General features: G+C 40.7%; 1 protein-coding gene across 2 annotated transcripts in view; it reads left to right on the forward strand.

Moving 5' to 3' along the window:
- Positions 1-15,232, forward strand: part of TMEM59L (transmembrane protein 59 like) — a 99,677-nt gene that overhangs the window by 11,137 nt on the left and 73,308 nt on the right. For both annotated transcript variants that reach the window (XR_013217009.1, XM_077270295.1), the window contains exons 2-4: positions 4,349-4,454; positions 6,268-6,362; positions 13,752-13,901. Coding sequence is in view for 1 of the 2 variants with exons in the window: in XM_077270295.1 (XP_077126410.1) it covers positions 4,349-4,454; positions 6,268-6,362; positions 13,752-13,901 (351 nt within the window). In the remaining variant the exon portion in view is untranslated. The remainder of the gene's footprint in view (positions 1-4,348; positions 4,455-6,267; positions 6,363-13,751; positions 13,902-15,232) is intronic.

A 15,232-nucleotide genomic window follows, 5' to 3' on the forward strand; every position in this document is an offset into this window, starting at 1 on the left:
AATTCCCGGCGGAGCCCCCCACGGAGCACGGAGATCCACTGCCCCTTCAACTCTCCTTTTCATATGAACTCCTCTCCCTCCATTAGCCATGCTGCAAAAACTAGCTCTGACAAGGACTTGTAACAGAGCCCAGATTATAAAAGGGAAAGGAGTGGCTAACCGAGCTCAGCTGTGAGCACAGGGATTTCCAACATGTCCGATTAACCCCTGTTCTGCCAGAAGGAATATACACATTTAAAATGAAGGAGCAGAGTAGGAGCAATCAGATGCTGCAGTATTCTGGCTCCACACTGTCGCAGTAACCCTGCAACAGCAGCACAGTGAAAGACAAAATGCATATGATAGGTGCGAGCCTGTAGTTTACGGCCTAGCAACCTAATATCAATGCAAAAAAATGCAGGCAGCACACTGTACAATACTGATACATTGCCGATTTTTCAAGTTTTCCTACCTACAGTACGTAGAATGGAGCGGTCTGTCATTTTTATCATAGGTACACTTCAACTGTGAGAGACAGAATCTAAGAATATAAATATAAAATGATTTTTAAATAATTAATATGCATTTTATTGCATGAAATAAGTATTGATCACCTACCAATCAGAAAGAGTTCTGGCTCTCACAGACCTGTTAGTTTTTCTTTAAAAAGCCCTCCTACTCTGCACTCATTACCTATATTAATTGCAACTGTCTGAACACATTACGTGTATAAAAGACACCTGTCCGCACACTCCATCACACTCCAACCTCTACACCATGGCCAAGACCAGAGAGCTCTCTAAGGACACCAGTGACAATATTGTAGACCTACACAAAGCTGGGATGGGCTACAAGACAATAGGCAGGCAGCTTAATGAGAAGGCAGCAACTGTTGGCACAATCATTAGAAAATGGAAGAAACACAAGATGACTGTCAGCATTCCTCGGTCTGGGGCTCCATGAAAGATCTTGCATCGTAGGGTAAGGATGATTTGGAGAAAGGCCAGGAATCAGTCCAGAACTACATGAGGAACCTTGGACTACTGTCTCAAACATTGTTTGAGTAACACATTACGCCGTCATGGATTAAAATCCTGGAGGGCACGCAAGGTCCCCCTGCAAGAATTTGGCCAACAACTTCCTTCCCTCAGTAAGAGCAATGATGAGGGTTGTTTCTGGGTCTTCCAGCATGACAGTGACCCGAAAAGCACAGTCAGGGCAACTAAGGAGTGGCTCAGTAAGAAGCATTTCAAGGTCCTAGAGTGGCCTAGCCAGTCTCAAGACCTGAACCCAATAGAAAATCTTTGGAGGGAGCTGAAACACAATGTTGCTCAGCGACAGCCCCGAAACCTGAAAGATCTGGAGAAGATCTGTATGGAGGAGTGGGCCAAAATCTCTGCTGCAGTGTGTGCAAACTTGGTCAAGAACTACAGGACATGTCTGAGCTCCGTAATTGCGTACAAAATTGCAATAAGATGCATATTAATTATGTAAAAATCATAGGTGAAGTGTGCCTACTACTGTATATACATTCTTTGTAGGTGGGAAAACTTGCAAAATTGGCAGTGTATCAAATACTTATTTTCCCCACTGTAGGTGTGTTCCTTTAGAGTGACATCACAGGATGATCAATCATCAAAGTGCAATTTACAAATTTAAAAAATAGCAGCAATATACAGTAAATCAGAAGTGAGTACATGTGAAAAAATATATCCAGAGAAAAAAGAGGGGAGTAAACGCACATAGGGACATACAGGTCCTTCTCAAAAAATTAGCATATAGTGTTAAATTTCATTATTTACCATAATGTAATGATTACAATTAAACTTTCATATATTATAGATTCATTATCCACCAACTGAAATTTGTCAGGTCTTTTATTGTTTTAATACTGATGATTTTGGCATACAACTCCTGATAACCCAAAAAACCTGTCTCAATAAATTAGCATATTTCACCCGACCAATCAAATAAAAGTGTTTTTTAATACCAAACAAAAAAACCATCAAATAATAATGTTCAGTTATGCACTCAATACTTGGTCGGGAATCCTTTGGCAGAAATGACTGCTTCAATGCGGCGTGGCATGGAGGCAATCAGCCTGTGACACTGCTGAGATGTTATGGAGGCCCAGGATGCTTCAATAGCGGCCTTAAGCTCATCCAGAGTGTTGGGTCTTGCGTCTCTCAACTTTCTCTTCACAATATCCCACAGATTCTCTATGGGGTTCAGGTCAGGAGAGTTGGCAGGCCAATTGAGCACAGTAATACCATGGTCAGTAAACCATTTACCAGTGGTTTTGGCACTGTGAGCAGGTGCCAGGTCGTGCTGAAAAATGAAATCTTCATCTCCATAAAGCATTTCAGCCGAGGGAAGCATGAAGTGCTCCAAAATCTCCTGATAGCTAGCTGCATTGACCCTGCCCTTGATGAAACACAGTGGACCAACACCAGCAGCTGACATGGCACCCCACACCATCACTGACTGTGGGTACTTGACACTGGACTTCAGGCATTTTGGCATTTCCTTCTCCCCAGTCTTCCTCCAGACTCTGGCACCTTGATTTCCGAATGACATGCAAAATTTGCTTTCATCAGAAAAAAGTACTTGGGACCACTTAGCAACAGTCCAGTGCTGCTTCTCTGTAGCCCAGGTCAGGCGCTTCTGCCGCTGTTTATGGTTCAAAAGTGGCTTTACCTGGGGAATGCGGCACCTGTAGCCCATTTCCTGCACACGCCTGTGCACGGTGGCTCTGGATGTTTCCACACCAGACTCAGTCCACTGCTTCCTCAGGTTCCCCAAGGTCTGGAATCGGTCCTTCTCCACAATCTTCCTCAGGGTCCGGTCACCTCTTCTCGTTGTACAGCGTTTTCTGCCACATTGTTTCCTTCCAACAGACTTACCATTGAGGTGCCTTGATACAGCACTCTGGGAACAGCCTATTTGTTGAGAAATTTCTTTCTGGGTCTTACCCTCTTGCTTGAGGGTGTCAATGATGGCCTTCTTGACATCTGTCAGGTCGCTAGTCTTACCCATGATGGGGGTTTTGAGTAATGAACCAGGCAGGGAGTTTTTAAAAGCCTCAGGTATCTTTTGCATGTGTTTAGAGTTAATTAGTTGATTCAGAAGATTAGGGTAATAGGTCATTTAGAGAACCTTTTCTTGATATGCTAATTTATTGAGACAGGTTTTTTGGGTTATCAGGAGTTGTATGCCAAAATCATCAGTATTAAAACAATAAAAGACCTGACAAATTTCAGTTGGTGGATAATGAATCTATAATATATGAAAGTTTAATTGTAATCATTACATTATGGTAAATAATGAAATTTAACACTATATGCTAATTTTTTGAGAAGGACCTGTATTGATGGATACAGATGAGAAGGGAGTTATGGAGTTGCTCACCTGAAATGGGTGTGATTGTCACACACATGACTATAGACCTTTCACTCCGCAGTGTTCCTATGTCAGGGGTGATGTGGAGACATATGACGTCTCTATCACCACTGTGGATGTGGGGTGAGGTAGGTATTGGTGCTGCTGTCCACAGATGAGAGGACAGGGACGGCTGCTCTGTCAGCGCCAATGTTGGAATAACTGGCCGAGGTCAGTGCTGGGCAGATACTGACAGCCAATGAGTGTGCAGTGGGCGGGGCTGGACACTGGAGCGGGGCTAGCTCTGGCTGTGAGCTTAGCCCAGTAAGCTGCCCGGTCAGGGAGAGCGGCAGGTAAACAAGCTTGGTGTAGGCAATGAAGTGAGATTCAGGAGGAACGAAAGGTAGAAACCAAAGCAAAATGTATAGCGGTGTTGTGTATTGCAATACAGCACAGATTGGCTTAAAACATGTTGGATTTCAGGGTCAGACAACTACTTTTAGGGTAAGTTCACACTAGGTATTTTGTCAGCATTTTTTTTCTGCAGCAAAACCTGATCTGTTGGCTAGAAAGAAGCTGCAGACAAAAAGCATGTTTTCCTTGGTTTTTGCTTGGGTTTTGGCATGCTAGATTTGTCTCTTGTGTATGCTGATAATGTTTAGTGTTGGAAAAAAATGTCATATTCTATAGAATCAGGTTTTGGCAGAAAAAAACGCAGAAAACCTGATACCCGCGTTTATGGTGTGCAGAGCACAAAATACTGATGACAAAAAAAAACAATGTGTGTGCATGAGATTTCTGAAACTGCATAGGCTTTGCTGGTACTGTAAAACACAGCTGAAAATGTGCATAAATAAAACACAGCAAAAACACCCAGTGTGAACTTCGCCTTAAGGTCTATGTGATCTCATTATAATGTTGTATTATACCAGACACATAGCACATACAAAGGAAAGAGAACTGAATCCACCCTGCTTTTCTTTCCCTACAGGATGATGTCCTCGGTGCCTGCTACAGAGGGTGCCGACTTTTTTCCATTTGCCACTTTGTGGATGTCACTGCTGATATCAATACCACTACAGCTGAATGCGAGTCAGGTAACTGTGGAGCAAACAGAAGGATATATTTACATTTGTCAAATAATGGTGTTGAGTTACTGTCATAAAATGAGACCCAATGAAACACAAGTGTTTATATTTGGCAGTGAATGTAAGGAGTTATATTTCTACAACATTGTTATAGTGACCTATCATTAGGCCGTCATAATGCCATTGGTGCTGGGTCTGACTCCTTATGCCAATCAGCAAAATGAAGGGCTCTTCAGGCTCTTTTCCGTAAACCCAAACAGTGCCTCTTCTCACCTGCTTTGTCTTGAAGGAGAGTACAGAAAGTGATATATTGGTAAACGCTGAAGCCATTAATCAAGACAAAGGGGAAGGCAAGGGGCAGGGCTTATAGAAGAAAGCCTTGACACTGGTTATAACCGGGGACCAACCACTAAGCATTTGGAACTAAATCTGCATATCTATAAAATCTCTGTTATAATTAGACTTGCTCCTTATCCCAATGTGTATCACACTCCTAAGAGGTCCTGTGGTTAGTTTACTAGTGAGAAGGGCACTGCTAGATCACATTTAACCCCTTAAAGTCCAATGACAGACACAGTCCGTCATTGGACGTCTCCCCTGTTTGGTGCGGGCTCTGGCGATGAGCCCGCACCTTTTCCGGCCCCTGACAGCTGATCTGATCAGCTGACATGTGCCCAAAACAACAGCCGTGGGTGGAATCACTGACAGGCAGGAAGCGTGTCTTTATCTCCTCTCATCGGTGCCCGTGTCACTTGACCACGGGTCGCTGATGGGCTAGCATGGCAACCCGGGGTCAACAGGAGACCCCTGTGGTTGTCACTGCTGGATCGCTATGAGGAGCGCCGCCTGGTGGTCGGCGCTCATAGCAAGTGAGCGTATTTGCTACATAGAGCAGGACTGCAGCCCTGCTCTATGTAGCAGAGCCAATCGGACGAGTGCAGCTTTAAGTCTCCCATGGAGACTATTGAAGTAAGTAAAAAGTAAAAAAAATGTTTTTAAAAATATTAAAAATATACAAAATAAAAAAGTTCAAATCACCCTCCTTTCGCCCCATTCAAAATAAAACAATACAAAAAAATCAAATATACACATATTTGGTATTGCTGCGTTCAGAATAGCCTGACATCAATATATAAAAAGAATTAATCCAATCGGTAAATGGCGTATAGAGAGAAAAGAATCGAAACGCCAGAATTACATTTTTTGGTCACTGCAACATTGCAATAAAATGCAATAACGGGTGATCAAAAGAACGTATCTGCACCAAAATGGTATAATTAAAAATGGCATTAGCCCTCACCCAGCCCCAGATCCCGAAAAATGGAGACGCTATGGGTATCAGAAAATGGCAACTTTTTTTTTTTTTTCACCACTTTAACCTAGACATGTTTGGTGTCTATGAACTCGTAATGACCTGGAGAATTATATTGGTAGGTCAGTTTTTATTGCACTTGGAATTTTTTTTCCAGTACATGATATATTAAAACCAATGATGTCGGTCAAAAGTACAACTCGTCCCGCAAAAAAAAAGCCCTCACATGGCCATATTGACCAAAAAAATAAAAAAGGTATGGCTCTGGGAAGAAGGGGGAGCAAAAAATGAAAATACAAAACCAAAAATACCCCTGGTCGCTAAGGGGTTAAAGTAGTTGGAGCATAACATAAACCGTTTGTTGTTTGCATACTTATTAGTAAGGGCCAGTAAAGCAGTATAATTACTATAAGCTATGTAAATTTCATACAATAGTATTGAAAATCTATTGGATTGTATACAAAAGAGCAATACCAGCATATTTCTATATTTACTTTTCTTTTGTTATAGCATGTGCTGAAGCATATTCCAAAACAGATGAACAATATGGTTGTACAACGGGCTGCAGAAAACAGCTCATTGAAGGTGAAAGCCAGAAGGAAAAGGTAACAGAAGTAATGGATGCATAAACAATTCAATTTCCATCCAATACAGTATATGATGTAAGCTTTTATGTGTTTCAAATGTTTTCATTAAAAAAAATTGGAGAAAAAGCAGAGATTCAAATTTTTATTAACAGTGAGGGAACTCTCAACTCTGCATTCTGCTTTGCTTTTCCTGAATCTCAGCTACGGTTATGTGGCAACTCCATCGATAAAAGCCTAAAAACAAAAACTCTTAACACTCCTAAATTATTGGGCACAAAGGATTTAAGGGCTTTTAAGATGCAGTTCAATTGTCAATTTTTAAAAGGACCATAATGCCATTTATAGTAATATTGTTCTCTCATGTGGAGAACACGTGCCCCTTCAGTGGCGACAGAGCACTCTATATCTGTGGTCCTGAATGTCACTATTTCACCATATACCATAAACTGTCCACTATTGCTCATAGTTATTATTATTTATTTATATAGCACCATTGATTCCACGGTGCTGTACATGAGAAGGGGTTACATACAAATTACAGATATCACTTACAGTAATCAAACTAACAATTACAGACTGATACAGAGGGGCGAGGACCCTGCCCTTGCGGGCTTACATTCTATAGGATGGTGGGGAAGGAGACAGTAGGTTGAGGGTTGAGTGTTGGTGAGGTGGTAACTTCAGTAGTGATGAGAAGGCAGTGGGTTCAGTGCAGGCTGTAGGCTTTCCTGAAGAGGTGGGTTTTCAGGTTCCGTCTGAAGGATCCGAATGTGGTTGATAGTCGGACGTGTTGGGGCAAAGAATTCCAGAGGATGGGGGATATTCGGGAGAAGTCTTGGAGGTGGTTGGATGAGGAGGGAATAAGTGTGGAGGAGAAAAGGAGGTCTTGTGAGGACCGGAGATTACGTGAAGGAAGATATGCTATATATATATATATATATATATATATATATGTCATGGATGGCTTTGTAGATTAGTATTAGTAATTTGAACTGGATACGCTGAGGGAATGGGAGCCAGTCAAGAGATTTGCAGAGGGGAGAAGCGGAGGAGTAGCGAGGAGAGAGATGAATTAGTCGGGCAGCAGAGTTAAGGATGGACTAGTTGTAAGGCTACCTAGACCTTTAAGAAATGGGCTAATAACATGTGTCCCCTAGTGGCTGCTAGCCCACTGAACAGAACCAAAATTAGAAAGATATATCTGATTTAGGCCAAAAGGGTTTTTTAGTTTGCTGTAACCTTTTTTTCTACACTGTGTGCAGTGATGTAACTAGAGTCTGATGTCTGATGGGCCCCTGTTGCAAAATTTGGACCTGAGCCCCCACCTGCATGTTGTGCAGATGTATGGGCCCTTGTAGCATATCTGAATCCTATAATGCCATGCATGGTCACCCTGCATGTATTAATGGCTGTTTCCTGTAATACTTTCCCCCATTCTGACTTTTCTTGTAATGATATACATACCTTATGCATCAGCACACTACAACAAATGAATACATGTGCAGGCAATATTTGTTATTTTTTTGTGTGTGGCCCCTTCCCAGCTCAGCACCCTTATCCACTCATTTTTCTCATATAAAGTTTTAATTGCGATTTATGCTTGTTTCCTTTTCACTCCCCATTCACATGATTCTGAGAGGTAAGACATTTAATGACTATGGACTATCCATATTAAAAGTTCACCTTGACGTGGTTGGGTGGCTTTTGTGCTCTTTGATGATAAAACAGTAACTAAGTACCTCTATGTTTTTAACGATTTTCAGCAATATTGGAGTTCATGTTTTCATTAGTCGCATTGTGCTAATGCATTGTGTATGTATATGTTAGTATATCTGTGCATTAATTTAATACTAAAAGTGTTCCCTTCCAGTAGTAATGCCCCCCATCCTGCGCCCCATGCTATAACAATGTCCTCCATCATGGACCCCTTCCTGGGATAATGTCCACCATCCTGGGCCCCTTCCTGGTATAATGCCCCCTATTTTAGTGTCACACTGTTACGGTGTTTAGTAAGGGAGAGAGGCCTCAAATCGTCCCTGGAACTGGGACCCTAACTATCCCTGCCCTGGGGTTATTTTTGAAGGTAGAAAGGTCTGGGTCTTCACCCTTACTATGCTCCTGTTAAACCCTAATCTGTGCCCTCCCCCACCCCATGAGGCATGGGGCAGAAATGTAAGCTATTAAAGACACAAATACAAAACAGGGATAACAAAAGACCACTATCACACAAAAGCACTCTCCAAAATAGGAATGATGATAGGGACAGGGAGAAATAAACTGAATAAGAATAAGGACAAGGAGATATACACTCACATACTACAGCAAACTACAGATCACTACAACTACTACTCCAACTTTGCACTTAGCACAGGAATAAGATTCTTTCACGAGCGAGGAAGAAATCCCAGAGCTAGTATATCTAGGGAGTAGAGGTGATTAGCAGCTGCAACAGCTGTGTGCACAAAAGCAAAATATTCCCAGCCAGCATGGAAAGAGTTCTTTTTTTACTTTCTTTTAATCTGTAAATTTTTATTAAAATGTTATATTTTAACAATTGGCCAAAAATCCAAACAAACAATAATATTCAGTAACATCATATAGAAAGTGATACAAAAAGGAATAAAGAAGTCAAATAACAAGTTTCAGAGGAAGCCAATCATCATCAGAAGTGATAATGGAGGTGAATTTACAGGACACCAAATAGAAAACTACTTAAGACAGAATAGAATAGAGCATCAAAAGACTGTTCTATACACACCTGAACAGAACGGGGTAGCAGAAAGAAAAAACAGAATGCTGACTGAAATGATAAGATGTATGCTAACAGACTCCAAACTACCACAGAAATACTAGGGTGAAGTAGCAATGGTAGCTTCTTATCTGCAAAACAGACTTTTTCAAGACAACTGAAAAAACAAACAAACATATGAACTGTGGCATGGTAAGAAACCAAGTGTGAATCATTTAAGAGTTTTTGGTTGCAAAGTTTTTGTGCTTATTCCAGAAGAAAATGCTTCAAACTTCAAAACAGAACCCTTGAAGGAATATTTATCGGATATAGTGACAATTGCAAAGGATACAGAATCCTCGATCCCAAGACAGACAGAATCACAGTAACAGTGTAACATTCATTGAAGATCTAAATGATGACATAATGACATCACTGGAAATGAAAACTGAGAGAAAGGACAGTGATATAACTGCAGGAACATGTGATGAGAAAGAAGTGGAAATCGATGAAAATCAAAAAACTGAAAGCCAAGAGATACAGCTCCATACAGACACAGAACCAAGACGCTCAATAAGAGAAAACAGGGGAAGAACAACTTAATGTCTTTCATACAAGGCAAGTACAAATAAAATGTATGAACCTACATCTTGGGAGGACATATCTCAACTTTCAGAAGAAGAGGCCAACAAATGGATAAAGGCTGCAGAAACAGAAATAAAATCCATGCATGATTCAAAGACATGGACAGTGACAGAACTACCAAAAGAAAAAAAGGCTATAGGATGTAAATGGGTTTTTAAAATAAGCTACCAAGCAGGCGGCACAGCTGATCGATACTGAGCAAGACTCATAGCTAAAGGCTATTCTCAGAAATATGGAGAAGACTATGATGTGACATTTGCTCCAGTTGTCAAACACACCACAATCAGAACTTTGCAGTTGCAGCAACAAAATAAATGCAGTTGAAATATCTGAATGTAAAGGTAGCCATTTCTGAATGGAGACTTAACAGAAGACATTTACATGGAACAACCCCCAGGATTCAAGGATAAATTGAAACCAAACATGATTTGTAAGCTACAGAAAAGTATATGTGTTTTAAAACAAGCCGCTAAAGCATGGAATGATAAAATCACAGAAGTACTCATAAATGAACATTTTCAAAGAAGCAAAGCGGATCCTTGTCTATATACAAAGAGACTGACAGACAGATGGATCTACGTGCTGATATATGTGGACGATATTTTAGATTGTTTTGAAAAAGAAAGGGATGAAGTGGAGATAGTTAAAATTTTGGATCAACACTTCGAGATTAAAGATCTGGGAAATGTGAAACAGTACCTAGGAATACAGATAGAAAGAGAAGAAGACGGGAGATTTCTTCTTAATCAAAATCACATGATTAAAGACATAATCGAAAAATTTGGATTGAAAGATGCAAAACCAGTAAAGTCTCCAATGGAAACCAACTATCTGAAGGAAATAAATAGTGAACAGAATCTGTTACCGAATAGTGAACAATACAGAAGGGCAATGGAAAAATTATTATACCTTGCGACTGTTACAAGGCCAGACATAACAGTAGCAGTGAGAATTTTGAGCAGGAAGGTATCAAAGCCAAACAAAATGGATTGGAATGCAGTGAAGAGAGTAATCCGTTATTTGAAAGGGACTAGCAGTGTTAGGCCTGTTTCACACGTCAGTGGCTCCGGTACGTGTGGTGACAGTTTTCTCACGTACCGGAGACACTGACACATGTACAGTAGTCACATTAAAATCAATGTGTCTCTTCAGATGTCAGTGATTTTTCGCGGACCGTGTGTCCGTGTGCAAAACACGGAGACATGTCAGTGTTCGCGGGAGCGCACGGATCACACGGACCCATTAAAGTCAATGGGTCCATGTAAACACGTACCGCACACGGATGCTGTCTGTATGCCATCCGTGTGCCATCCGTGTGCGTTTTTCCTGTCGTAGGGTTAAAATTGTAAAAATTGTTGCAATACACGGACACACGGACAGCACACGTACAGCACACGGACCTTAAAAACGTACTTATGGACATCACACGGATCCCACACGGATAGTCTACGTGAGCACACGGACACGGATAACTCCGGTACCGATTTTTCCGGTACCGGAATTATCTGGACATGTGAGACTGGCCTTAAACTGAAACTACCTGCAAGTGAGAAATGCATTTTAGCCAGATATGTTGATGCAGACTGGACTGGAGATCCAATTGACAGGAAATCTACCGGTGGCTATCTTTTCTTGCTCTCAGGTGGACCAATTAGTTGGACTAATAAGAAACAATCTATAGTAACACGGTCGTCGACAGAAGCAGAATATGTCGCTGTAAAACATGCCAGTCAAGAAGTTCTAGGATTAAGACAACTGCTAACAGACTTAGGACACCAACAATTGGGACCAACAAAGATGTATGAAGACAATCAAGGATGTCTAGTTCTTGCTCAGATGGAAAGAGTTAATCCAAGAACTAAACACATTGATGTGAAGTTTCACTTCTTGAGAGATCACCAGGAACAAGGAATCCTAAATTTAGAGTACTGCCCAACTGAAGATATGACAGCAGATATTTTCACGGAGGCATTGAATGCTGAAAGACATCAGAGACTGATGAAGAAATTAGGCTTAACTAATAAGTCGTTACTGTTGAAAAAGGGTGTTGGCAGATATGCAACAGATACAGACTTATTTGTGTGCAGGAGGAGTGTACACTTTTCTGACCGTAGATGGCGATGTTGTTACTGTTATATGCTTAGTTGAATGTAATGCTTATACTTGTTGTACTTTTGTTTCACTTTCCCTCTGGTAAAATGTCCTTTAGACTTCCTGTTATGCTGTATTAATAAGCTGATGCATGTACCTCATGTTCTGTGTAGATAAAAGTAGAAATGCCCCATGTAATCTACTCTCACAAGTTTCTTCTGCGACCAAACTATGCAACAGTTTTATATCCCATTGTTTCCTCATTTCTTTTATAGGTAGGTTTGGATTTCTCTTTCCCTTAGTAATGTAGACCTTCATTTAAAAACTGCATTTTGTGTTTACTTGTGTTATCTTTGTCTAATATTTAAATTTGTCTGGTGATCTGAAATATTTAAGTGTGACAAACATGCAAACGAATAGAAAAGCAAGAAGGGGGCAAACACTTTTTCACACAACTGTACATCTAAAAAAATATTTTTCTTCCATAACTACAGGACAGAGTTTTAACATCAACAATTTCATAAACTATAAACTGTAGCATGGCCGATGCTATTTAATTATTAAAATGTACAGCATATCATATACAAAATGCAAATTGCACTATAGGACCTTTGAAACATTGCATCAGGAGACGCATTCACCTAGGCACAATTGAGATCTGCAAACACTAACATTCATGGGCATAGAAAAAAATCTATAAACTAATTAGGGGAGGTAATTTTAAAAGGAAAATTTTGAACAGAGTCATTTTGGATATTTAAGTTAAACACAAGAACTCTGTTAGGTCTTAATGTTAGACAAGATCTGATCTTTATTATATGTAAAATTTCAAGTATTATACAAGTATGAATTAGTAGAAATAACTGTAGTATAATTACTAAAATAATTTTCCACTAAAATTATGAACCTGCAGTTAGTAAACAGACATCTGCAACTATCTGCCGCATATTGTGATTACTTACCGGTAAATTGTAGTAAAAATTACAGTAGTATAAACTGGTTACTACAGTAGGTTTTCATTGTGGATTTGGATTCTTTTTTTTTTACACTTTTTGAAAAAACAAACAAACAGCCGTATGCTGATCAATGATGTCAACGACTGATCAGGGGCTTCAGAATACACGCAAGGAGGTGGTACAAAGGGAGAAAGGAGGAAATGGACAGGAAACAAAAAATCTTGGTCAGCGTACAGCGACAGAAGGATGTGTTCGCAAAAGTGGTGCCAAATGACAAAAAATGCCAAAAATCAAACAATCAAGTACTGATCAGCACTCTTTGGCAGAAGGGGGGTTAGTGAAGGGATTTGGAGAGGGGTAAAGGGGAGGAGTGAGGGATTGGAGTGGATTAGAAAAAAAGCGGGACAGGAACAGAATAGGAACGTCTTCATTCTTCAAGTCTTCAATAGCAGCAGTCTAAAATAGTCTGGGGTACAATTTAATTTGCCGAAACATTGCTGCAGAAGTGATGGCACTGTCTAAAATAGTCTGGGGTACAATTTCATTTGTCGGAACATTGAAATTTTTGTGATTGGCTTTCAGAAACAACAGGCACCATCATGTGATTACTGTGTCTTCGGACACAGTGCCCGCATGATCAGCATGACTTAACTGTTCATCATTGGTTGGGAACTCCTTCTCAACCATGACGTATAGGTACCGGTATGTCAAATGTTGTGAAGGAGTTAAAGGCATTTTTTATGGAATTTTCTGTGTAGACACACTTTTACATGTTTATGCTATTATTCCTTTGGGGACAGACAAACTGTCTTATTCCACCTGGTCCACATATAAAAAGTTATTTTGTTCTTTGAACAATCTCTTGGTTATTGGCTAGGCATGGGTGCTGTCAGGCTATCTCCATCTCGATTCACCATCATACTGTGTCAATTATATTTTGATGTCTTGTCTAGTTCCTTAATGTTTTCATTCATCCCTAAAATGTAGATGCTGGATCTCAGACTTCCCACTTCCTTTTCTATGCTTGACCTGATCTCTGGCTTCTGCAACGACATTGTGAGTTCAGCTCAGAGCTTCATTTCATCTACCTGGACTTTCTACCTGCAGTCGGATGATGGAAAAGTAGTGGTGTTTCAGGTGAGTTGTAACTTCTACTTCAAATACTAACTACTTTTTGTGTTTCTACATAATTTTACATGTCACTTAAGGGGTTTTCCAATTACCCAATTTATCATTTATTTACAGGTAGGTTTTGGGTCTGAGCGCTAGGAACCCCTTTGATCATGAAAATGGAGGACCCCAGTTCCTTGTATGAATAGAGTGGTAATGAGCATGCTGGGCTGATAGAAATAACTGAGCATAATTCTCGAGATCAGTACGTGTCCCAGCAGTCAGACCAGCCAATTGCACTCATTAATCTATTTTGTGGTTTATAGGATTATGCAATTATGTAAAAAAACACTTAAAGAGCCTCCTTTCATTGCATTTTTTTAAACATATAATTCAACGAAAAGGGAAAAAGGAAATGTCCATAGAGAATGACAGCAATTTTCAGCATGATCTGGTGAAACTGAAGTGTCTTACTTAACTATCTTGAGAACTCATCACTCCTGTCCATTCCTGTCATTACAGCATCAGGAGAGAAGGAGAATTGCAGTATGGAAGCAGCTGTAGAAGTGAAGATCATCATGAGGCAACGTTTGTCACATATAACACTCTGGATCTACTGCAAGTATCAGGGAGTAAGGAGATTGAAGGTGTATCCCAATATCTGTGGTGGGTCTAGAGCGCTGTATATGACTATCGCTTCTCCCAGAATATGGGTCCCCCAAACCATTCCCCATCCCTCCGAGCCTAAAGGCCACAGCGAGGGTCAGGGACAAATATCCTCTTCTAGCCGGAGCCAAAGGAGACCTGATTTAACTCCCAGCATCTGCCTGAGTTGCCACCCAAGCAAGAAACTTGCAGTCTTCGACTGTTCTCCCACCCTCAGAAAAGGGGAACCAAGGTGATCCCCTCCCCGAAGAGGAGAGCCAGTTGTCTAGGGGGAACGTAACCTGATGGCCACAAACTATCCCCTGCCCTAGCTCTGCCAAGAGAGGAACCCTTGAAGTAACGGCATTGTGACAAAATCCTATTGACTAGTGGACATGTGTGTAAAGGGTGACACACAGTGAAAATAAATCTAAAAATAAATATTGACGGTTACTCAAAGTAATACTGACCGGACCTTCGACTGGGAATTTAAATAATTCCACATCCTAAAGCCAAAAGGCTCGGGAAAGGGTATGTGCTAGAAGAATGAAGTGAAGTGCAAGTACTACTTGCTGAAATTCATGTGGGGTTCCAAATCCCAGTGAATTAAGACACCCCAGCGTCACCACTCCTCGGGCACTTTATACTTCGGGCTTTCAATCTTCCCTGGCCAAATGACCTCAATCCTAGGGAGCCATGCTTTCCACCAGATG

The sequence above is a fragment of the Ranitomeya variabilis genome, chromosome 1 (assembly GCF_051348905.1).
Source record: "Ranitomeya variabilis isolate aRanVar5 chromosome 1, aRanVar5.hap1, whole genome shotgun sequence".
In the NCBI taxonomy this organism is placed as follows: Eukaryota; Metazoa; Chordata; class Amphibia; order Anura; family Dendrobatidae; genus Ranitomeya; species Ranitomeya variabilis.